Genomic DNA, 24,664 nt, shown 5'->3' on the forward strand with positions numbered 1-24,664 from the left:
TTATACAAGTGGTTTATTGAATTAATTTATGGAAACAGAGTAAAATACAGCATTAGGACAAATTAATTACGTTTTTTAATTTTTAAATTAAGATGTAATTGGACAAAGTTTTTGCTTTTATTTGGGTGCAGGAAGGTATGCTCTCTTTTCCATTTTGCTGTGTTTTATCTGTCTGCCTCTGTATCAGCTCCTGAGTGACCATGGATTGGAAAGAAATGCTGGTTATTCCCTCCAGTGTAATTAGGAGATTAGAAGTAGAGAAGCAGTAAAGATTTGCATTTTTATAAGGGTTTAGATTTAGGGTTCTTTATGAATCTTCCTGCCTTAGGCTTTTTCTCTGAAACTAAAATGTGGAAACAGCCCAGTAAGCTGGACTGTTTTCTCACCCATTATTCAATGAGCATACAAGTATTTTATGTATCTTTTTATGTTAAGTGATACCACAGTAATCCTTCTTAATTAAGAATTTAGTGATAAACATTAAAAAATAGAAATTATTTCATTTCCCAACAGCTTTTAAAATATTTTAGCATACATTAAAGGAAATTGATATCGGCATTACCAGTTACTGTAAAATGTGTTTTCTGTGATAAGATAACATGATAGAGGAAAGTTATCTGTGCTCTGAAAGCACTCTGAAACTTTCTTAATATTCTGGCCCCTGGGGAAGAATCTTCAGCAAATTAGTAAAGCTGAAATTTTTCAGGCAAATTAATTTGCCTGAAATGTATCATAGGTTCACTGTTGAAAATCAGTGAAAATCAGTGCACCTTCTGCTTTCTCTCTGTATATTCTATTTTTAATATCTCATAGAAAAGTATTAAGCAGAATGGGAATGGCCCTTGTAAATGAGAACAGATCTCATTTACTTCTGCAAAAATAATTTCATGGCATGTATTTAATGGCTCTTTTTTTGTTTCTGTTGCAGAATTGGAATATGGCAACTCATATGAAATAGAATATATGGAGAAAATAGGCTCTTCTGTGCCTGTAAGTCCTCACTTTCATTTCCATTCATTTGCATTCCCTTGTCATAATATACTACCTTGATAATGCCATCAGCCTCACTACCCCTTAAATTAATTATAATGTGCCTGCAGCAGATTTGCAAAACCAGTTCCTTTAAATTGGCATAACTGGGGTAAATTGCATGTGCTTTGTTGTCCTATATCCTGTAGAGCTTGTTCCATTTTACTACTTTATTTTTAAGCTAGCATCATAGTAGTTCTTTCTGGAGATTAAAAGCAAATCAGTATTTCCAGCAGTGTAGAGTACAGAGCTGTCTACACCAGCTATTGAACTATTTTAAGAAACTGAGAGTAAAGCTTTGAAGAAGATGGAGGGGATCAGGAGAGAATGCAGAATGAATGTGAAATATGGAATGTGGTACTATACGTTATCAGTTGTTTTGCCTTACTTCTATTTAATTCATGATAGCTTGACTAGATCCAATGGGGGTATATCCACAAGGGAAGTTAGAAAAATCAAGCATGTATGTCAGGTGCTTAAACTGATGAGAAGTTTCAATGAATATTTTAGTAACACTTGCAGTCAAGGGATGCCTCCTGCCTGACAGGACCAGAAATCTGATTAACCCCAAAGTGATAGAAGAAGAGCCATTACAAAGAGTGAACTGTTTAGGTTTTGTTCTTTAATGGTTTCTTCCTTAAAGGGATCATCTCAGTATCAGTTAGCATATATATTACAGTCCTATATTATTAGTTGTCTGTCAAGTAATTTGGTCACTTAAGGGTTCAGTGACCTGAATTAGCTTTAATGGAGAATGGTTGAGTTGCTTAATGAGTCTTTCTTTTCCTGTTGCCAGCAGGATGATAGCACCCCGAAGAAACAATCTTTATATCTAATGTTTGATGCACAGCAGGAAAGCCCAGTCAAATCACCTCCCATCAGACTGTCTGATTCCACAACACCATGCTCAGGGTATGTCACTGCACGTAAATTCAGCAATGGAAAAGGATGTCAGGGAAATGGGTTACCATCATAGCATGTACACAGGCAATTCTTCCTCTCTCTGCCTCTGTGTTGCTGAATTGTTTGTTTAAAAATAGATTCCCATCTGTGTACACATATGATAGAGAATAGAGGACAAAGATACAGAAGTTTTATGAAGGGAGGGAATAAGGACATTTATTTCTCCTTCGTATTCTTACTAGAGTCCGTGTGGCAGCTGTTTCACTAGACAATGGCTTTCGACTTGCAGGGTTTTTTTTCTCAGATATTGAGGTTATTTTCATGTCAATCTGGAAATCTAATTGCAACTTTTCACTTGGCCTTTTCCAGATATATTTTCTGAACAAGGAGTCTAGTTCATAAGAACAGGATGTGGGGGTTGTATTTACTTCCAAAAATTTTGCTTGTTAAGGACATCTGTTCTTGTTAGTAAAAGTTGATTGCTGGGAGAGATGTAGGTCACAATGAGAAAGGGGTAAAAAGGCAAGTGAGAAATATTTAAGGAATGTGCATAACATTTCTGATAGAACTGGCTTTCTATAGATGGCTCCAGTGCAGTGCTTTGAAATGATATTGCAAAGTGTTATGAGATACAATGATATAAAGTTGAGTTGAAACAATGTGTGTGTGTGTGTGTGTGTGTGTGTGTGTGTGTGTGTATATACACACACACACCCCCATGAAAGTAATGAAGAGGACTTCCTTAGTTGTTACCAGAAGCAGAATTGTAAGGGCCTTGCACTCCACCCTGAAAGCATGTACACAATCTTTTTCCAGGTCAAGCTTTGAAGACCCTGAAGCCCAGCAATCCTCTGGACTTAAAATACAACATCCAGCTTCCCGAGTCTTAGCTGCCAGCCAAGAGGCACACTTACAGTCACCTGACAAGTCAAAGCAGAAAGACCTAGAGCCCATGACCCTAGGAACAACTCCAGAGGCTATTGAAATAGTAAGTAAATTATGATAAGAGTTTGGGAATAATTTTCCCGCAGAAATTTCTCATTTCATATAAGAGGTAGAAAAGGTGGATCTCAAAAGTAGAGTGAAATTCAACCTGATACTTAAAGATCTTGGTAGCAGCATGTGGTAGGACCCAAATGAGGGAGGTAGGTTGATGCAACTGATGGAATTCAGAATAATTTTCTGAATTCTTACCGTAGCTCACCATGTTCTTGTAATAACTTATTCCAAGTCAACACTTTGAAGTGCTTTTTTTCTCACACAGGCCTTCTTACAGTGTGCTTTAATGCAATATTTGAAGAAATATTTTATATATAAAATAAGGGGTTTGATACAAACATAGAGACATGATTTGTTCTGTTGCACATACTGTGAAATTTCAAAGTTTTGTTGGTAAAAAACAGGTGCCCCTTCACATTCTTGTATAAATTGTTAACCATGTTGTTGTCATCTGATACTAGTAATGTAAAATTCACTTTTTTGATGATTAGAACTCATTCCAGCTTCTAGTTAAATCACTTTTTTTCATGGCTTCTCTGGATTGGATTTGAATTAGTAGTGAGCCCTTCCTTGCTTCCAATCTGCGCTGCATACAGACTTCAGAGCATTGGTTCTCAAATTCATGAAGGTTTCCTCAAGGCCTCCACTTTTCCAGGCAAACTCGTTTCACAAATGCCTACAGCACTAGGCATGCTAAGCTGTATGACAATATATTTACTGAGGAGTCAAAACAAGAAGCAGCTCACTTTAATACTATGCTTAATTTATGTTAATGATGGTGTTGATACCATCTCACAAAACATTTTTTTATGAGCTTGAATACTTCTCTCATTGCAGGGACTTTTGGGTTTCAAATCCCAGTGGTCTTGGTTTTGTCATTCTAATTCTGTCCACCCTCATATTATGCATTTATCCTGATCATAATTGTGAACATAACATAGTTTATCCCCAATAAGCAGCTAAAAGACTTTGTAAAAACGCAAAAAAAGTCTTGCTGAGGTTCCCCTGTTTTGGTGGTCTTCAAAGCTTTTGGACTGCCTTAGAGATGCCCGAACTGAACATAAGCTATGGTATGGTCAAAACCTATGGTAACTTTGAAAACTATTGTAGAAATATCGAGAGTGGGCTGTGGTTCGTGGTTTGAGAGCCATTGCTTTAGAGGTGCTAAAATTACTTACTTCATGTTAATCTTGGAAAATTTACTCAGCTTTTAAATTAGGAAAATTGTTCTTGATATTTATCTGTTACATCTATGAATCATGTATTCAAAAGTAATCTTCAGTGGGGCATGAAATTACTAGGAATCAAACATATGCAGACACGAATGTTGCTTTTGGCCTGAACTACTTGGGCAAAATCTCTGTTGCTTATTCTGTATCCTCCTTACCCTTCAGACATCTCCTGAAGACTCCTTTGTCTCTGCTGATGCTCTTCTTAATAGGATATCTAAGAAAACCTCAATATGTGATCAGCCTGAATATCTAGATCCTGACTTAGCAGAAAAGAACCCCCCAGTATTTGCTCAGAAACTTCAGGTTTGTAGCAGAAATATAAATGTCACTTTTCTTGAAGTCTGTCTATACAGAGGTAGAGGAATGCTTTGCCTCATCTGAAAGGGGTGGGGGGAGACTTGGAGGGGAGGTGGGAAAGAAGCAAAACAATGATTTGATTCTTTCCAAAGTAACTTTGGCCTTTCAGGAACTTCAGGAACAGAGATATTTTAATTTCATTCATATAATACATAAACTTAAATTTCATCAGCAGTTTCAGCTATCCTTTCAGCTATACCACTGATGTATCTATTTTGCAGAAGTCTTTATAAAGCAGGTCTTTTAAACTTGAACACAGGACTTGATGTGGAGAGCTGTCTTGACACCTGACCTTAGTAGGTCTATATGCATAGATTCATTTTGAGAGATTTCAGCCCTAATTCTGCTGAAATGAAAATTAGGCTTTGTTTTTCTAGTAATCTATCTAATGCAGAATTTGGCATGGCTTCTTCTAGGAAAAGCATATTGATCTGCAGACCAGTTCTGTACATCAGGACATATTTTCTAGAATATTTATAGTGACATTTAAAACAGTAAATGTTGAATTGAGAGTGGCAGCCGGCATACATTCACATAAAATAAAAATGAAAGGAGAGAATTCTGTGAAAAGCAGCTTTAGCTTTAGAAAACATTTCTTTTACTCAAAGCATTGTTCATGCTTATCCCCTAATAAAAATTGTTCGTCTATACAGCTACCTCAAAACTAACCAAAAACTGGAGTTTTGTATCAGTGTTCTAGTCATGAAGGGCATATGGGATGTGTTTGTCACCCAGGAATTTTCAGAGTTATACATTAAAAGATAATACTCCATTTTTGAATGTGTTGAACGTTTTTGCTGTGTTCTTAATACATTTTTTTCTGTGGATTGCTCACAACCAAACACTTGACAGGAGGAGTTAGAGTTTGCTGCAATGAGGATAGAAGCACTGAAGTTAGCCAGGCAGATTACCCTGTCTTCTTTCCGCTCCGAGGTATCTGTTTTGTGCCTGCCATGTGTGTGTGAGTCTGCACAGACTAAGAAACTGAGTGATGCTTTTTCTTTAACAAGGTAACTAAGGCTCTCAGAGTGCAGTGCTAAGCTGTGCGCACCTCAGTGTGACACCAAAGAGCATGCTGAAAGCAGTGCTGCGCACAGAAATGCTGTCACCTGCTCCACTCAAAGAGTACTGCCACATCCAAATTAACAAAAGGCAAATTTGAAGGCAAGAAGCAGGCACGTACCTTTTGCAGGAGACAGGTTCTGCAATCCAGGTGGCCGTCGGTCTTTAATAGTAAGACCAATTGTGCTCTGGGTACCCAGCCCCCTGAGCTGGAAGACTGGGACAGGGAGCAGAATGAAGCCCCCATAACCCAAGGGGAAATGGTTAGTGACCTGCTACACCACTTAGACACACACGAGTCCGTGGAGCCAGATGGGATCCACCTAAGGGTCCTGACGGAGCTGGTGGAGGTGCTCACTGAAACGCTTTCCATCATTTATCAGCAGTCCTGGCTAACCAGGGAGGTCCCAGTTGGCTGGAAGTTTGCAAATGTGATGCCCATCTACAGGAAGGGCTGGAAGGAGGATCTAGGGAACTACAGGCCTGTCAGCATGATCTCAATGCTGGGGAAGGCTGTGGAGCAGATCATCTTGAGTGCCGTCATGCAGCTTGTATAGGACAACCACGTGATCAGGCCCAGTCAACGTGGGTTTATGAAAGGCAGGTCCTGCCTGACTAACCTGATCTCCTTCTATCCCGCTTAGTGGATGGGGGAAGGGCTGTGGATGTTGTTTACCTGGAGTTTAGTAAAGCCTTTGTCACCGTTTCCCACAGCATTCTCGAGAAACTGGCTGCTCATGGCTTGGACGAGTATACTCTTCACTGGGTAAAAAACTGGCTGGATGGCCAAGCCCAAAGAGCTGTGGTGAATGGAGTGAAATCCAGTTGGTGGCTGGTCACAAGTGGTGTTCCCTAGGGCTCAGTATTGGGGCCAGTTCTGTTTAATATCTTTATCAGTGATCTGGACAAGGGGATTGACTGCACCCCCAGTTTGCAGACGACACCAAGTTGGGCAGGAGTGTTGATCTGCTGGAGGGTGGGAAGGCTCTACAGAGGGATCTGGACAGGCTCAATCAATGGGCCGAGGCCAACTGTACAAGGTTCAACAAGGCTGAGTTCCAGGTCCTGAATTTAGGTCACAACAACCCCCTGCGGCGCTACAGGCTTCGGGAAGAGCATCTGGAAAGCTGCCAGACGAAAAAGGACCTGGGGTTGTTGGTCGACAGCAGCTGAACATGATCCAGCAGTGTGCCTAGGTAGCCAAGAAGGCCAATGGCATCCTGGTGTGTATCCTGGTGCCAGCAGGACTGGGGAAGTGATTGTCCTCCTGTACTCAGCACTGGTGAGGCCACACCTTGAATACTGGGTTCAGATTTGGGCCCCTCACTGCAAGAAAGACATTGAGGTGCTGGAGCGTGTCCAGAGAAGGACAATGAAGCTGATGAAGGGTCTAGAGCACAAGTCTTATGAGGAAGAGCTGAGGGAACTGGGGTTGTTCGGTCTGGAGAAAAGGAGGCTCAGGGGAGACCTTATTGCTCTCTACAACTACCAAAAGGAGGTTGTGGAGAGGTGGCTGTTGGTCTCTTCTCCCAAGTAACAAGCAATAGGACAAGAGGAAATGGCTTCAAGTTGTGCCAGGGAAGGTTTAGATTGGGTATTAGGAAAAAATCTCTTCACTGAAAGGGTTGTTAAGCATTGGAACAGGCTGTCCGGAGAAGTGGTTGAGTCACCATCCCTGGAGGTATTTAAAAAACACGTAGATGTGATGCTTAGGGACATGGTTTAGTGGTGGCCTTGGCAGTGCTAGGTTAGTGGTTGGACTCGATCTTAAAGGTCTTTCCCAACGTAAACAATTCTATGATTCTGTGGTTCTATCATTTGTCATTTGTCCACAGCAAGATTTGTCCTAAAATGTTTGATGGAAAAACAATACCACACCTACTTCTTACAAAGATGCTATAGATTTTGCCTGCAGAGACATTTTGCCTTTTGTTGGTATTTTCAGCTTGAAATCAGACACCTTGACTCAGAGTTTAGAAGAAAGATATTCTGTCAACCCTGCCTTCAGGCATCTGAAGAAAGGGACTACAGCAAGTTTGGAAGGGCTATAGATTTCCCAAGGGAAAAAGGCTTCCCAACACAATGTGTCTTTATTCGTGAAGATCTAAATCTTTTTTTTTTTATTGCTAGTTCCAGGTTGCGCTGGCTAGTTCTGCCTCAGAGTGATGCTTTGCACTGCTCTAGGGATGCACATGGTCTTCACTGTGTTTGGAACAGGATGGGAAAGTTTGCTCTGATGCACTGAGTTTGGTGGTTAGCCAGTTGCACAGCCAGTTTATGATGCCCTTCATGGTACTTTTAACAAAGAAGTCAAGCCAGAAATGTTAGTGGCTTTCTTGGGAGGTGGTATCAGCTGAATGAGATGCTGATGGGATGTCAGTGTGCTGCTGCAGTGAGACATCTTATTCCAAACAAGGAGAATGTGCTTCTGGCATGTCCTTCTCCAGTGACCTTTCTTTTCTTATACTGTCCATTAATAAGTCAGTGGGAAGTCTTTTGCCTGATCCTGTATAATCCTGAGTTCATTGCATCATAACAACATTTGTGCTGGGTATAGCGTAGAATTTCTTGGTGCTTTAAAGATCAGTCATAAAGTAGCTAGTTCATAAAAGTAAAGAATTTTTTTTTAGATTAACTGTGCTTTTATGAAAAAAAAAAAAGAGATTTGATTTATTTCTTACCTTAAATAGCCCACAAGCTAACTGTTTCTATGGTGCACATATGCTTACTGAAGTAAACCCATTCCTTGCAGATTTATGTGTGTTTTAACATATGTGGCTATAATCTTTTATTTAATCAAGAAAAACATGCTGTTTTCTTCATTAAAAACCAAGATTAACCTTCTAATTAAAGGAGTGAAAAAATAAATATCACAGAATCATCTAGATTGGAAAAGACCTTGAAGATCACCTAGTCCAACCATTATCCTAACATGTCCTAACAGTTCTCAACTCCACCAGATCCCTCAGCGCTGGGTCAGCCCGACTCTTCAACCCCTCCAGGGATGGGGACTCCCCCCCTGCCCTGGGCAGCCCATTCCAACGCCCAACAACCCCTTCTGCAAAGAAATACTTCCTAAGAGCCAGTCTGACCCTGCCCTGGCGCAGCTTGAGGCCATTCCCTCTTGTCCTGGCGCTTGTTCCTTGGTTCAAGAGACTCATCCCCCCTCTCTGCACCCTCCTTTCAGGGAGTTGTAGAGGGCGATGAGGTCTCCCCTCAGCCTCCTCTTCTCCAGACTAAACCCCCCCAGTTCCCTCAGCCGCTCCCCATCAGACCTGTGCTCCAGACCCTGCACCAGCTCCGTTGCCCTTCCCTGGACACGCTCGAGTCATTCAATGACCTTTTTGGAGTGAGGGGCCCAAAACTGAACCCACTCATCGAGGTGTGGTCTCACCAGTGCCGAGTCCAGGGGTAAGATACAGTTTTTATGGTACAGGGGTAAATATCATTTTCCTGTTTGAGTTCTAGCCTGTGTGTGACGGTGTCCCCTTGCTCTGTTACCCTGAGTTGTGGGTGTCAGAAGAGGGTGAGGTGGGATCCTCTTTCGATCCTCTCCATTTCCTTACTCTCTCTACCTCCTTGCCCTCCCAGCACTTTGCTGTAACACGCAGCAGTCCGGCTCTCCAGCACCAGGAAACACTCGAGATGAAACACATAATAATACCTAGATGCTCTTCATAGGTTATACAAAAAACTTCTGTTAAACATCTGCATTTTTGCTACCAGCCAGCAATTCAGAAACTCACAAGTTGTACTATTTTAGATGGAAGAGAATAGGTTTATCCGTTTATGAATTCTTCTGTGTTACCCAGGGTAGATTCTGAGCTGCAAAAATGCTATAGTATGTATTCGATTGTGTGGAGTTATATTTTAAAGATGCTTTTTAACATCATTACAGCATTTTCTTTTATCTAGAACAAGTTTATGAACTTTTTAGAACTTCCAAGCGAGGAATGGATTTCTTGGGATTTTTTAGAAAATGCCATTAATCTGTATAACAAAGATAACAAAAACAATAAGCAGAAATGGGGAGAGAAAAATAAGCAGAACTCCACCTTCTGACAGAGAATCGGTAGCATTTTCACATTCTCAAAGCCCCATGTTGGTCCAGTCATTGGAATGCTTTTAGCTGAATACTGTGGGTTGTCATGTTAGGCTGGGAAGGACTGTTGTCCTTGCATAACTTTACTATTTCAGTGGGAGGTTGCTAATGTTAAATTAGCCTATGATGACAACCCTTGTGACCTGCAGTGACTGATGGCCTGGATTAAGTATAATGGGATCCACCAGATGACTGCAGTGACTTAAATTTGGATGCTAACCAGCATTCCCTTCTGGTTGGCTGGCCTCAGTTCTTTTCTTAATGTCGTATAATTGCGTTTAACATTTGGTAAACCATTACAGGATGGGTCGCAAGAATTGGATGCTAAATAAAGACACAAACACTTGTTATGAAAAGTTAAGTCACCTAAAATAAAGATTAAATACAGGTATTTTCTGCTAGTACTAGGACTGAGAATAAGGATGTGCAGTTTGTTGTTCTCAGACAGAGGGAAATTGTTTGGCCATTCCCAAACTTCTTGTCACAGACGTCAACAATATTAGGACTGGTCATCTACTCCTACATTACCAAAGAGTTTTGTTTTCCAGCACTGAGATGAATTAACACTATTAAACAGACTCCATTAGGATGTCTTGTGGCCATTTTTTTATAGGTGCAACTTGAACAGAAAGCTGATAGGGTTTGTGCCCACCACCTTGCAGGTGCTGAGGCGATGTAGAGTTGGGTGTTGAAATAAGATCCAAGGAAAGGAGAGAAACTGAAAGGAAAAGCTTCAGCAGAAATGGGATTAGTCCATCACAGCTTTGGGGGGCTTTCATGGTGGTGAAGGAGGAATATTTCCTTCAAACAGGGATACCATTTTTTCTAGTAGAACTTTACAAGCAGAGAAATTATGCTTGGATTTTACTTGCTTTTCAGTATATTTGCAAGCACAAGTAGATCTTGTTTTGCCTCCATTGACCTGTCTGCACACACATCAGTTAGAACAGCAGATCATTTGATACGCAACCGAGCAGTATTTGAGTGCTTGTAAAGGGCAAGCTCATTTTCAGCAGGGCTAAATACATATTGCTCTAAACAGCATGATAAAAACTAGTTTTCATTTTCATTCCAGTGCCTTTCTCTATTTTCTTTCACTTTGACCTTGAAGCAGCTGGTTAATCGATGTGCATTTATTGCCTTTCTGGTCAGATATCTGGTTTCTGTGAAAGATGCTGGAAAGAGAAGAGGAAGTGTGTTGGCTCTCAAATATTTACACTAAGATTGCAGTGACCTACAGTTAGTAGTAGCTCCCTAGCAGACTCTTTCTGTGCAAGGTTCAGTGACTTACAAATCCCTACACTTATTATTACCCCAATTAACTGCTTACCTTCTCAGCAATTAGGTGTTGAACTTTGTTGAAGCATTGACAGAGTTACTTTGAGTAAGACCATCATCCTGTTGGTCAGGCTATATTATTTTCTCAGGATAGGAATATTTGGAGGCAGCAAATATCAGTTACTGAATTGTGCATCAGTTTGGAGCTGTGTAAAATTGGGTTTTGGAGTAAAACCACAAGGACTTTTACTGGTTGCTCCTGCCAAAGAACCCAGTTGTGACTTGTGTGAGGTGTTTGCAGAGTTTGGACAATACTGGTCAGACCACTACTGCAAGCATTTCTGCTCAGTGGTTAAATTCCAAGAGTTTTTACAGTCATCTTTGGAAATTTTAAGTTGTTTTGCATGTCATTATTACTACTCTTTTGTACAATTTACTGAAATGCAAGGGAGAACTAGAGAAAACATAACTATATTAGTATGGTGTTAAGCACTATATAGAAATGCACATAAGTATGTATTCAATGCTTTAAATGTTCTTTTTTCTTTAAAAATTTTATCATCCAGGCAGTTACTTTGACACATTTTTATATGAGCTTGAGGAAATTTGTGTTTCTTTTTCCACAATTAATATTTTCCAGCAATCTCTCTATGAGATCCAGCAAATTAAGCTGCAGGAGGCTTTTGAAATATGATACATACAGTTTAGCAGATTGATCTTCAGAATGGCCTTTCTTTTGAGGACAGCTTTGATGATCTAATGGCTCTTCTTTATCTCTCAGTTATTCTTGCCTTGTGTTTGAGGAGGAACTAAAGTACATTTTTTTGAAGTTGGGATACTGAGTTGAGCCAGCAGTAGTCTTATTTATTGACTGTTTTACCCTTACTCAGATGTGTGTACAGCATGTGTTTTTGTATTTATGCATTTACATAGATGTCTGAGCTTGTGTCCCAGAAGTATTTTTTCCTGCATAGTAGTTGTATATTGGGAGATACTTTCAAGAATACAGGCTATGTAATTTTGATAGATTTTTGCTCAGGTAGGAGAATCCACTGGATTTGAGGTTGCACCTCCTAATTATATTGGAATTGATCATTATTTTGTATGTTCATGGTTAAATGTAGCAAAAAAGAGAAAGTATGGCCTGCTCCATAAATGCTAGAGGCAATAGTCAATTGACTCCCGTGTTTAAAAATAAAAAATACAAAGCAAATTAGTGAGAGTCTCTTACATAAGTAACGATACACTATGGTGTTTTATAAGTACTGTTTAGCTTACTCTTGGTCTAATGAAATTTTCTTGCCCAGTCTTTTAATGTTGCTGGTGTGGTTTCTTCATGCTGTCTACAGATGTGATATCCAGCACATCTAGTCCAGTGTTTATCTCAAGTGAGCATTGTATGTAATTTTTAATACAGCTTCTCCAATAAGGTGTGGTGTGAGAACTCAGAAAGATTGCAACAAAATTAACAGTGGGTTTGGATCCTTTCCATTATTCTAGGCTATGCGAGAAGAACTGTGAGCAAGTGAATGATTTATGGAGTGGCATCTGACAAAATTTCCTTTAACTGTGTTGAAACAAGAGCATGTGGTGTTGAAATTAATGAGGTCTGTTTGGGTGCACGTTGTGGAGAGGAGGACTGAACCTTGATTCAGACATTATCTACTCGCTTTCACATTCCTGTGCTTCAAGCAGTAGAATGTGACTCTGCTATTTTATTTAAAAACAAAAACAACTAAAAAAAATCCAACCTTCTTTTCAATAAAATAAAACCTTTTTCTCTCTTTTATGTAAAAAACTCATTAAAAAGTCTTGATTACTACTCTTAATTATGGCAGATAAAGCCTAAAAACTATGATACTGCATTAGTGAACTTGAAGGAACAGAATATATTGCTTTATGCACAAAGGTAACAAGTGAACTGGAAAAATATGTTATCCCCTTTCAGCAGCAAGAGAGCGCTGTACCAGAAAATCTGTATGTGAATATCCATTTCCATCAGTGGATGGGAAAGGCATTGATCAACTTGACTTCCCTCCCCACCCATACAAACTGTGGGCCATGGTCCAGCCCTCCCTGTGGCTACATCAGAGACAATTTTAATTGTTGTGAGAGCCCACTGAAAAAAAATGCTACTGAATCTGCAGGGTAAATTAAAAAAAATTACAATAATTCCATATTTTAAAATGTAGTTTTGATACTGGCTTAGCAAGTGATGTGTGTATACATACACAGAGAGGGATTTCTGGGCATTTGTGTCCTCCCCACTGAAGTCAGTGTGTTTGAATGTTCTGTACCACGTGAAGTATCTTCTTGGGTCACAGAAATTCAAGGAATTTCAGCCATACTCAGATACAAGATCTTTCCTGTGAAACTTCTTTTGGTGGAAGGGTTTCATATAAAGAGTAAAAGAAAAGGAAATAATAAATGCAAGAGCACATCCCTGGCTGGGGCTAAGCCCATCTTCCCCCACAGTGCTCCCCGAGGTGGGGCTCCCCTGGGGCTGCTCTGGGCAATGCAGGGACCAGCGTGGATCCTCAGCCCGTGAAGTGGAGCTGCTCTGGCTCTGTCTCGCAGAATTATCCCCAGGATGATGTAGCCTGTGCCTGTGCAGTGTAGTCGTAGGGGTCCCAGCACTGCACGGGCAGAGGGGATCCCTGTTCTCTGCTCTGGAGCCTGGAAACGTAACAGAGCTCATAGAGATGCCTCATACTATTAACTTGCTATCCCATTTGATTTCTGTGAGGATTTCCTCTTTAAAAAAAAAAGTTTTATTTTAATTTTTTGCAACATTTTGATTCTCCAGCCTTAGTCCAGTGTTGTAAGGAGCAGTGTTTTGGTGATGGCCATTGTGTCTGTACTGTCTGTCCCTTTCCTCCCCAATCACCAGTAATCCCAATTCCTTTGGCCGGTTTTGTGCATATTTCACAGAGGAGTGGAACGTTTAAACCCCAACAATGGCAATAATGTCACATCCAACCCCAGCATTATTTTGTGACCCACCAGAAGCTGAGGGAAGGAACATTTTGTTTCCCAGACCGCCAGAGGCAGCACCCAGCCAGGCAGGCAGTCAGCATGTGTGTGTTAGCTGGGTGATGGTGAGATGCAAAGCGTAGGCTGGGGTCACAGGGACATCTGCTGCAGAGGGGTCTGCTCTCAGGGGGTTGCTACGGATGGTGTCTAAAAATGTGGGGGTTTTTTGTTTAGTTAATCTTCCAAACTGTCTTTTATCATCTCCTTGGTTTTAATGCGCTGTAACTTGGATTGTTTGTATCCGGAGTTGTTTGCAAGACATCTCATGCATCTCGGTGTCACATACCTCTTTTTTGCTCTCTTCCTCATTTCACATGCTGCTCTCCTCCTGCTTTAATCTGGGCCGCTGACATGAGCAAAATTGGCAGCTGCAAATAAAACCTCATTTAACTTACTAATCGCATGCTGAACACCAGTGGGGCAGCAGTGTCCCTTGTAAATCCACACTTTATATGTAATACCATTTATGATAGATACAGTATATTGGCGCATCAGACCTAAGAAAGCGAGCTGTCCTCTTGCTTCTGGTTTCTTGATCTTTTTTTATGGAAGCAGAATTTCCCTTAACAAGCTCTCTGCCTCCAATTCTAATTTCCTCTGCTGACATGCATTTCTTGTGGATGTTTTGGAGGAATTTCTGCATCAGAAAGTAGTAAATATTCTAATATAGGACCTTAAAATATTGGTGGCAAAGTGCTGTCTTTGTTTTCTCACTGTAAGGGTAATATGGCTCTCTTGGTGCTTACTATGGATCTTAAATGTATATTTTATGATTGCTAAATTCAAAGTTCCTTGTCAGTGTTAATTGCTGTTATAATTTAGTACTACACATGATTCTAGTCCTAGCTCAGGACCCTGGTGCCTAGCACTACACCCAGAAGACATATGAAATAAACACATATTTAATGGTTCATTTCTTTGTATTTAAAAAAACAAACACACAGAGAGAACCTGCTATCCCAGCAGATGTTTCCATCTCTAAAAGTGCACTGTACTCCCGGATTGGCACCTCAGATGTGGAAAACACCACAGGTCTCCTCTACCCGCAGCAAGACTTAGACTCTGCACTACGACTCGCCAGAGCAGAGGTAATTTTCTTCAGAATTTGGAAAAGGAAGTATGTGCCCCTTGTGGTTTCCTTCTTTCCTGTTTTCTCCCAGATGATTCATATTACGAATACTTGTTCTATTCTTGTAACCATCCTCCACAGTGCTAAAGCCATGCTAGAGGTTATCAGAGCAAAAGGTGCTATACTGTAAGTTTCACTTTTTTTGAAATAAGTGAAAAGCAGGCATTATATGAAATAAATCCTTATTGTTTTTAATCTCAGGTGTACTCTGCGCATCTTGACATTGCTGTATAATTACATAAAAATTGTAAGATGCTAGAAATAGGAATAAAATTACGTATTTTACAAAGCTACATATAAGATTAGTCTGGCTAATAATAACAATTAAAAAATGGGTACAATCTAGCGTTAGAGTACTCCAAACTTTATGATGGATTGTGTGAATGAAAGGAGCATGAAGGAACACAGTCTTTTGGCTATAAATTCCATGGGCAGTCAGCCCTAAATATGCACGCAGAAGCAGTAGAACCCCCTTAGAGGACAAACCAGGGGACCGTGTTCCAAACCCGTGTACAGAGGTACAAACCAGATGCAGTGTAGTGTAATACAGTATTTCTTCAAACGTCTCCTTGTTATAATCAGGAATGAAACATGAAACAAGAACATTGCATCTACTTTCCTAACTTAGTTTTTCAAAACTTGAGTATGATTTCACATCTGAACTTTTTTAATTGCACTTTGCAGTCTGAAGAAGAAAAAAATCGCTGGGGATGCTTATATTTGAACCCATTATGCACCTGAAAATTGTACCTCTGTTAATTAGGATTTGATATTAAATCAAATATTGTACAGTTATTTAATTTCCTTTTTAATGGATCACTTGGTTTTACTGTTTTGTTTTGGTTTGGTTTTTTTCTTTTGCTTTATTTGTTTCAGATTGTGGCCAAGGAAAGAGAAGTATCTGAGTGGAAAGAGAAATATGAAGAAAGCAGAAGGGAAGTGATGGAAATGAGGTGGGTTATTAATTTGTCACTAATCGCACTGACAGAGTCTCATTTCAGCCTGTGGGTAGTACACAGAGTACCATAATTGTACAACTGTTTTGGTTATTTTTAACTGCAGGCTTTGGATTGATGCTAAACTGATATTTTGTGTTTGCTCTGCATGGTGGGCACCCCGGTTCAGGGTAATCATTGAAAACTTCTATGTTGCTAATCTCATTTACATCCTAAAAATACTGAGATAAGAGAGGTTTTAATCTAGGTTAATGTAAGAGAAGAATTTCCTCCAGTTTGTGCTGTGAATTCTCACGTGGACTGCATAGTGAGGTTTCTGTTGCCTGATTGAACGAGTCTGCCACCAGAGCTGGCACAGGTATGCATGTGCTAATTTAAAATTCACTCTCCACAAATAGTTTTGCCAAGAGAAGAAAAAAAGTGAAGGTTTGCAGCTAGGTATGAGTAGTACTGGCTCCCTCCAGGACATGATTGTAAAAAGTTTCTTGGACAATAGAAAACAACCCAGTTGCAGTAGAAACACATTTCTTGCAAAGAAACCACTCTGTCCTCTGAGTGTTGACTTTCAAGGAGATTCTACACCCTTTTCTTTGAACTGAGCTGATTTTCTAATTACTGCACACACTAAGCTTGATCTTAGATAAGCAGTTGTTGTGTTGGATTTTACTGCTTCATTTGAGAGCTGACGGAAGGACCCTGAACTTTTCAGTTTATTCTGGTTGTATCTGTTCCATTCTATTTCTCCTTGCAAACATGCTTCTATTACATTAAATATCTGTATACTGGAACGTAACTGGTTTGACCTTCCTTCCCAGCCCAGGTTCTACCACTTGCAAGGGTGACAATGAAATCACTGTGGTGGATGAAGTGAGCAGTGTTGCTCAAAGAATCATTATTGCTCCCCATTTAGTCAGTTGAAATTTTCAGCCTTTTATTTTTTTACAGTGGTAATACCATAAGAACAACATACCAATGAACTTGACCTGCTTATCAATCTGAATCTGAGAAGGTGATCAGTTGCAAGAGAGAAAATATTTCATGGAGTCTTTAAGGCCTGTTATTTACTACCTTCAGACAAACAGAAAAACCATCCCCCTCTTTAACTCATAAATAAAACTGTCAGATTATTTTAGCATCCTTCTTTCGAGTAGTAATTTCTGCAGTCGCTTCTGAGACTGAATTTTCTTCAAAACCACTTCTAGCACCAACTTCTTCCCAAAATTAAATGTCTCAGTGATTTAAAGCTAAAGCCAATGAGCTGTATGAGGTGATGACCTGCATATGTTAATTCCTGCTTATATCCAGGAAAAGTGTACTTAGGGAGTAAGGGTAAAAGGGAACTGTGGTGCAGAACTTAGCAAATACGAGCATGGATGCCAGGAGTCACACATGGCAGATTTGAATAGCGGCAGCACAGGGCTTTGAGCCAAAGCGTCTTAAGAGAAGCATCTGCAAAAGGCAGGGGCTTTATTTCTTTCAGAAAAGCGTCTCCCAGTGCCCAGCTGAGTTCTCTCACCTCTCTGCACTCCACTTGGGAAAGGAAACAAAACCCTGGCATGGCCCTCAAATGCATAATGAGGCAAATCAGAAAGAAGCTGCTGCAAGCAGTCAAACCAAGGATGCAAAAAAAGGAATGAACAAAATTAGGAATTGTGTAAGGAATGACTCAGTGTTCAGCACACACGCTCAGGTGCGGTACTTGGTCTGTTCTCTAGAAAGTGCCTGGGTGCACGTGTCTGCTGGCTGCAAAATGGGCACTGACAGAGGTTGCTTATTCCTTAATGAAAGGAGAGCAGAGGATGACACAGAGCAGCTGGCACACTGTAGATCTGTACCTTCATCTTCCTCACAGTAATTTGGTTGTGTGTCTACACCCTCAATAAAATTTGATTTAAAAAAACCCCACATTATCTAAGCCAAATTTCCCACAGGCACATCACTAGAACACATGGGTGAAAAAACAAATCTGACTAATATTGTCACAAAATGATAAAATATGCATGTGTGCACAAAGAAAGACTTCTCTTGGAAGATTAAATGTTGAAACAGTCCATGTGTGGTAAATTAGAGATGCAGCAATTAAATATGACATAATGATAAGCAAGAAGTGAAGGGATTATCTAGAGCTGCGAGCACAAAAGCATCCTTTCCACAGAAGGAGAAGCAATGCTCCTTTACCCAAGTCCTGCATACTCTTACCTGGAATATCCTGAATTCAGCTATGTTTCCAGAAAAATGTCAGACTGGAGGAAATTCCACTCCAGAGAACAGTAGCCAAGATGAGAAGTTGTAATAATGTAATCTATTGAAGAGCTAAACCAGGATGGGCTATACCATAATTCAAGGGTACAACCAGAGGCAGGCAAGATATATTTAAATACAGTTATTTGGAGGTCTAATTGATCATACTCGGAAAGGGAAGTCGGGCAGATGACCTCTGAGATCCTTTGTAGCCCTGGATTTTGGTGGTTTTATGACTTAATGAAATTGCAGGAAGTTAATACATAGACTGAATGTGTAAAATATCAAAAGTTAAGTCTATGCAGCATGTCAAGCTAGGGTTAAGATGTGCCATCACAGAGAAGAATGGTGTGGCCAGCATCCTTTGGTCCCCCAGCTATAGTGACTTATTTAGGTTGCTTGACAGAAAGAGGCCTTTGCCATGAATCTGGAACACCACCTCACTTGGCTCCCTTGCTTTCCAGGTCGAGTATTATTAAAATCAATGTGCCATTGCAGTATCTGCTTCTGCTGAACAGCTGCCACATGATTCATAAGGCTGGATAATGCAGAGAATGTGGTACCTACTTGAACCAGCCTCAGCCAGTAAAAATAAGAAATAGATAATGTTATTTCACTTTACTGCCAACTTCCATGGTGCAGCCTAGGCTTGGAAGTGCTGTAGTGTTGTAACAGTGTTTAATGTCATGTTCGTTGCCCTGAGTCCTTGACTTCATTTTCTAGGATGATAAAGCTTCCTAAAGGTGCTTGGCGTTACAAGGATATGACATGGCTTTAAAATCCTTATTTCTTACAGCAGGCTTTTGAGGTAATCTTTGGACATGAAACCAATCCCTTCCTTTTAGGGGAAAATCCTTGCAGCTGTTTTTGCTCTCAAAAGTGTAATTTCTGGTTTAAAAAAGAAAAGGAAAAAGCCAGTTAAAACAACAGGACTGACAGCAAGGGAAAGCAGCTTCCAATCAGATCCCAGTGGAGGCGACGGCCTCTGGCCTCAGTACTGAAAATTGTTCCTAGCTGAAACCTGAGCGAGGTCAGCAGGCTGTGCAGCTGGAAAGCCCCTGCTCTGCCCAGAGCTCTGCAGGACCAGGTCGAGCGAGATGTTGCTGACCTTTGGGGCAAGTGGCCTTCTCAGGGGCTCCTGGGCTCTGTGATTCAGATTTGAGACAGGCAGTACAGGAGTTACTGCATTAGTTTTTTGAGAGCTCCGCAAGTTTCTCCTTTCGTTACTGACTTTTGTCTCGAGATTTTCCCACATCCTTTCTGTAACCTCATCAAGTGCAGCAGATTTCTCTAAAATGGAGCAAGTGAAAGTGAGCTAAGACTTTAGAGAGAGACGTATCCAAATACCAGTGAGCTATTTTGAATATCCACTTCAGTTGAAGTGTGGGGTAATTTTGTTTTTTGTAGACAGTCCTACGTGGCTCATGAATCAAAGCACAGATCAAGCTAGTCTCATTTCATTAGCTTTATTTGGCTCTGGGAAATGATGGATCATCTTTCTAAATCACATTTAATCTGCTTATTTTGGCTAACCTCTTTTCAAGAAGGAAATTCAAAGCCTACCGTGAGTGTAGGAAATAAAATAGTCTTAAAAGTAACATTTTGCCACCTCTGTTTCAAAAACAGATTTGGGAAATAGGACACAATTTTTGCACTATATAATCAAATATTTTGTTCTTGTTCTCTTAAGTGCTAATGGATCATTTCGACACATTTGGAGAGCGGAAGATTAGATATAGTTTGGATGAGGGCCAACTACACTCCTGTTAGGTTTACTTGCTACCAATTATAACTTTACTTAACATTTACATTAAAAATAAGCAAATATAAACATGGAGAAGAGGGGAGAAAGTAATGGAAAGATCAGATTCTTTGTAACTCTTGAATTAGACCAATGTGTTTATGTTTATATTTAAATCATGAATGGTAATGTACTTTGGGCATGTTTCAAATAACAGAATTTGTTTAGAAGCAATCCCTTTTTCCTCCCCCACCTATAATGATTTATGCGGAGGATTAAAATTCAGGTGCAATGTTTGAACTGTCAGTTTTATTTGTTACCCAGGTAATAAGGAGCACATAAAAGTGTGAAGGATCTCTGTATCTCTTTCAAAATACTATAGTTCAGCTATTTGAGTAGCATTATTTACTAAGTAAGCATTTCCAATTATGGTGTTTGCCAAAAGCTTTTCTTTTTTTCCCCTCTTACAGGAAAATAGTTTCAGAATACGAGAAGACGATTGCTCAGATGATAGGTAGGTGTTTCTACTCTGAAAGATGCTATCCTCCACTCTGATTTTCTGAAGAGAGCCTAGAAACGTGGTTGAAGTCTGTGGGCTTCATTTTGATGCTAGCTACATCTGCTGATGCTGCTGGGAATTGTGAATGCATCTGAGGACACCAGTGTGTGCTGCTTGGTTGTGATGAAAAGCTAGGGCTTCATTTTACAGAAAGCAGCCCCCGAGGCAGTCCAGGTAATACAGAAAGATCAGGGCTTTTCCTTCTGTGTCAAAGCAAACTCTCCCATAGGAAACATGTTCAAATGATTTGCCCCGAATTCATGGGTATCTCCAGGAGGGACTTTCAGTGACCTAAAAATCCTTTAGTCATCTGCTCCCAACTGTTCAATGGGAGATACCAAACTTAGCTCGTTACAACAGCAGGGATTATCTGTGCTAAGTGCATTGGTCAGACCAAAACCTAGATTAACTGCCATCCCAGTTGAGAGATTATGAGTGGCCAATCCACCTCCCCAATTATTCACTGACACAGGAATCTCCTTTAAGATCTAAATTATGACAAGTTTTGCCTCACAGCAATTAGAAAACACCTTTGTTAACAGCATGCCCCACAAATGAAAAATGCTACATGCAGTAGCATTTCAAAACCAAAGGTTTCAGGACTCGTGTGCTTCCTTGGCACAGGAGGTCTGGCCCCTGGGATGTGATTTCAAAGCCTCTTCATAAGATTTCCAAAGCTCTTTTTCTTAGTCTGGCTATAGAAAGCACCAGTGGCTCGTGCTGCCCTGTCCTGCTTCAGCTGGAGCTGTGTCCCACAAAGGCGAATGGTTGAGCAGGGTCGTGGGTTCTCTGTGGCCAAAATTGCTGGGAAGAGCAGGAAAAGAAATAGTGGATGATGAGAAAGCAGGACCGGGCTCGAGTAAAGCAGCAGAGAACTGTGAAATATTGTTAAAAGCCTTTGAAAGTAGCCTCAGAGTTAAATCTGGGCTGTGAGATGCAGGAGGAAGGCTGGCCTAGCTAGTGATCCCAGCGAGCAGGGAGTGGTATGAATCCAGCCTGTTTGCACTGTCTTTGTTGAAAAATAAAAAGAAAGAAATTATTCCCCTTACACCCCTGAGAGAACTGTCACAGAGTGCCAGGAGCACAACAGGCGTACCTGCATCTTTCTAACAGGTTTTGAACAGGGAAGGATTTTTATTACAGCTATCAACATAACATATTGTTTCACCCCTTTTAAAACTGGCAGCCCCCTCATATGCAGTCAGTATGGTGTGACCCCAAAATTTTTGGTTTCTTTTAAATTTTTTTTTTTTTTTTTTTAATTAATGCTTGATTTGTGTTTATATACGTTTGTAGTGAATTTGCTTATCTTTGCCCAAAGAGAGTGGGGGGAAGTGGTTCAATGTCTGGTGTTTTTGCTGCCTTCCTGCATTTCTCAGCTATTGGGAGACACCCCAGCCTCTTTTCAAGTGAAGGGAAAAATGGGCTCTAAATAAATAAATAAATATCAGTTATTACAATAATAATAAATAAACTAAATAAAATATATAGTAATGAATAATATATAATAATAATAATAATATGCCTGGCTTCATTCTCTATGGTGTTATGCCTCTGTTTCCTTTTTGTATGTACAACTGAGCAAATCTGCCTGCCTTCTGACATAATGTCTGTCATTCTCATCATACAAGTGTTAAAATAGAAGTGACCAGGGTATGCAAAAAACTTAATTCATTTTGGTTTACACTAAACATACTCTGGTAAGGCATTGTCTCTGAACCTGGCCATTCATATGTACAAACACAGGACCTGTCCTTTTTTCCCAAACATGCATATAGTTAGCAACAGAAATTTCTTTTTGATAACAAATTCAAATTCTATTTTTGAGAAACAGAATTTTAAAAAATATTCAAATTGTGAGAGCACAGTGCAACAAGAAGGTATAGAATAGGGGTCTTAAGGGAAAGGCACAGCTGTGGCGTACATAGTAAATTCTACAGTTGTTGCAAAAATTCTCTTCTTGTTGCAAAGAAAGCAAAGATAATTAAAGCATTGGGCCATTGACCACTGAGGAAATAGAAAGATCTTTAAACTTCAAAACCAGAGCGTCAGTCAGTCTTTCAAATGATCTGTGGCAAGTTTTTAAGAGCTATGGCTATAAATAATGTAATTTGCTGTCCATTTGCAAAGTAACTGAAACAACAACATTGCCACAGAACGCATGTGTTAATTAGAGCAGTATGCAAATTCTACAGCATGGTAATACATTAGATGTGAGACTTCCTCTCCCTGCATTTAATGTAAATTTTTGATCTAATTGTCCCACTTTCTCCTGTCATTTGTCGTAAATGACTATCCCTTTATCAAAAGGGATTCACTCATCCAAATGCCATGTTGTAGAGGAAAATGATTGTCTGTGTGCTATTTGCATATACTTCACTGAACTATTACCACAATAACACCTTACTGCTGAAGCAAAACAGGCATTTTAACAAAAGAAATGCCTGTGCTGTTTCTGTGTATGATTTAACCCTTCTGAGCTATTTATACAGCCCTGTTAGGAGGGCATTACAGGTGAACCAATTTCACAAATCCCTTTAATGAATATTCAGTGTGGCTGATAGGTCCTGCTCAGCTTTTTGTAGGTTGTCATGTGTACGCATAATGAATATTGAAAATATTCCATGTTAACAATACACGATTGTGTATGTTTGCCTATAAAGGCACTGAACACATGCATTGCAAACAGTAATTGCCTTTGATTTCAAGGGCTGTGGCAGGTCTAGTATTTGCTGTCATATGCATACAGAACCCAGTATTACCTGACTTAGCTTATGCAATTAGTTTCATGCCACACTCTGTACAGCCAGAGTTTGCAAGCTGTCAGTGTATAGATCCCTGTTAGTGTCTCTTTGCATATTTTTTTAGTGGTGCTTAACTTTTTTCCCTTTTTCTTACACTTGCCTCAGCCCCTAACACATTCTTGCTTATACTGAGGAGGGGGGAGAAAAAAAAAGAACAGGCTTCCCAGGCTAGCCTGCTGCTTGTGCTGCTGCTTTGCTGACTGTTGCCCAAGTTTTGCAGCTCACGACTGCGTGGCACTGACAGCTTATGGAACGGAGCCTGCGTAACCCCGATGTTCGCTGCACCCCACCCTACACACACCTTGATCACAGCCATCCACAGTTCCCTTCCAAAATCCCTGTCGTGGATTTCCTTTTTATTGATGACTTGTAATGTTGTGGGTTTTTTTCTGTTAAAAATGTATCCTTATACTTGTACGTTTAAATACATAATTAAATTCTCATTATGAAAAACAAACAGATGTTCTGCTTTGTGCATTACAGGTTGTTGCATTACTTATTTTCTGCTTTCCTAACAATTCCTGATTTTCTATTTTGCTTCCGTTTTTGTTGCTTCTTGCTATTTGCTTGCAAAAACAAAACAGGCAAGCCTGGTAAGTAAAGCTTTTCACCAACTTTCACACCAGCATTTTGCATTTTTAGTTTCTTTTGCTTTTGTTCTCCATTTGCTGCATTCCCATGAAGTAATGTAAGTAATACTGAGCTAAGCCTGAAAGCGGATCTGCTGTGGTGGTGCTCTGATTCTGTCAATTTGGATAGTGTTAGTCCTGAGCATACTGTTGTTATTGTTGGTGAGCCGTGGACAGTGTGTGTTGCAGACATGGAAGCCATTTAATTAAAATATTTTAATCACATAACCTCATAAATACATTTAGAAATAAGTATCTGTAACTCCTTAACTAAGATTTGACTGGCAGGCTATTACCAGCAGAGTTCCACTAAGCAGCTTTTTCATTAAAGCTAAATCACACTTTTAGAAAATAGCACATAGATCTTCCAGTGCCCCTCCAGCCAGATGCCAGTTTCTGATTTCTGTAGTATTTAACCACTTTGGTTTTAAATGTGTCTTAACTGTTATCTGAGATTATCAGATGCCCCCTTCCTAAAGCTCACTGGGAACTTTCCCTCTTTTCAATTCATATGTCACTCCCTTCTCCAGTATAAATTCCTGTTTTCCCCTTGGAGTTTAATGCAGGGCTCAGGTTTAATCTCCACGGACACCTCTAGCACGTAGTGGAA

General features: G+C 40.1%; 1 protein-coding gene across 8 annotated transcripts in view; it reads left to right on the forward strand.

Moving 5' to 3' along the window:
• The window catches only part of TACC2 (transforming acidic coiled-coil containing protein 2), a 152,787-nt gene that overhangs the window by 122,509 nt on the left and 5,614 nt on the right, over positions 1–24,664 (forward strand). For 3 of the 8 annotated variants that reach the window (XM_074831449.1, XM_074831447.1, XM_074831450.1), the window contains 8 exons: positions 929–990; positions 1,826–1,941; positions 2,749–2,920; positions 4,326–4,466; positions 5,373–5,453; positions 14,940–15,083; positions 16,001–16,077; positions 20,533–20,576. In XM_074831449.1, the coding sequence (XP_074687550.1) occupies positions 929–990; positions 1,826–1,941; positions 2,749–2,920; positions 4,326–4,466; positions 5,373–5,453; positions 14,940–15,083; positions 16,001–16,077; positions 20,533–20,576 (837 nt within the window). The remainder of the gene's footprint in view (positions 1–928; positions 991–1,825; positions 1,942–2,748; positions 2,921–4,325; positions 4,467–5,372; positions 5,454–14,939; positions 15,084–16,000; positions 16,078–20,532; positions 20,577–24,664) is intronic. The other 5 variants (XM_074831451.1, XM_074831452.1, XM_074831454.1 and 2 more) reach the window with 3 other exon arrangements.

Source organism: Strix aluco, chromosome 7 (assembly GCF_031877795.1).
Source record: "Strix aluco isolate bStrAlu1 chromosome 7, bStrAlu1.hap1, whole genome shotgun sequence".
Classification (NCBI taxonomy): domain Eukaryota; kingdom Metazoa; phylum Chordata; class Aves; order Strigiformes; family Strigidae; genus Strix; species Strix aluco.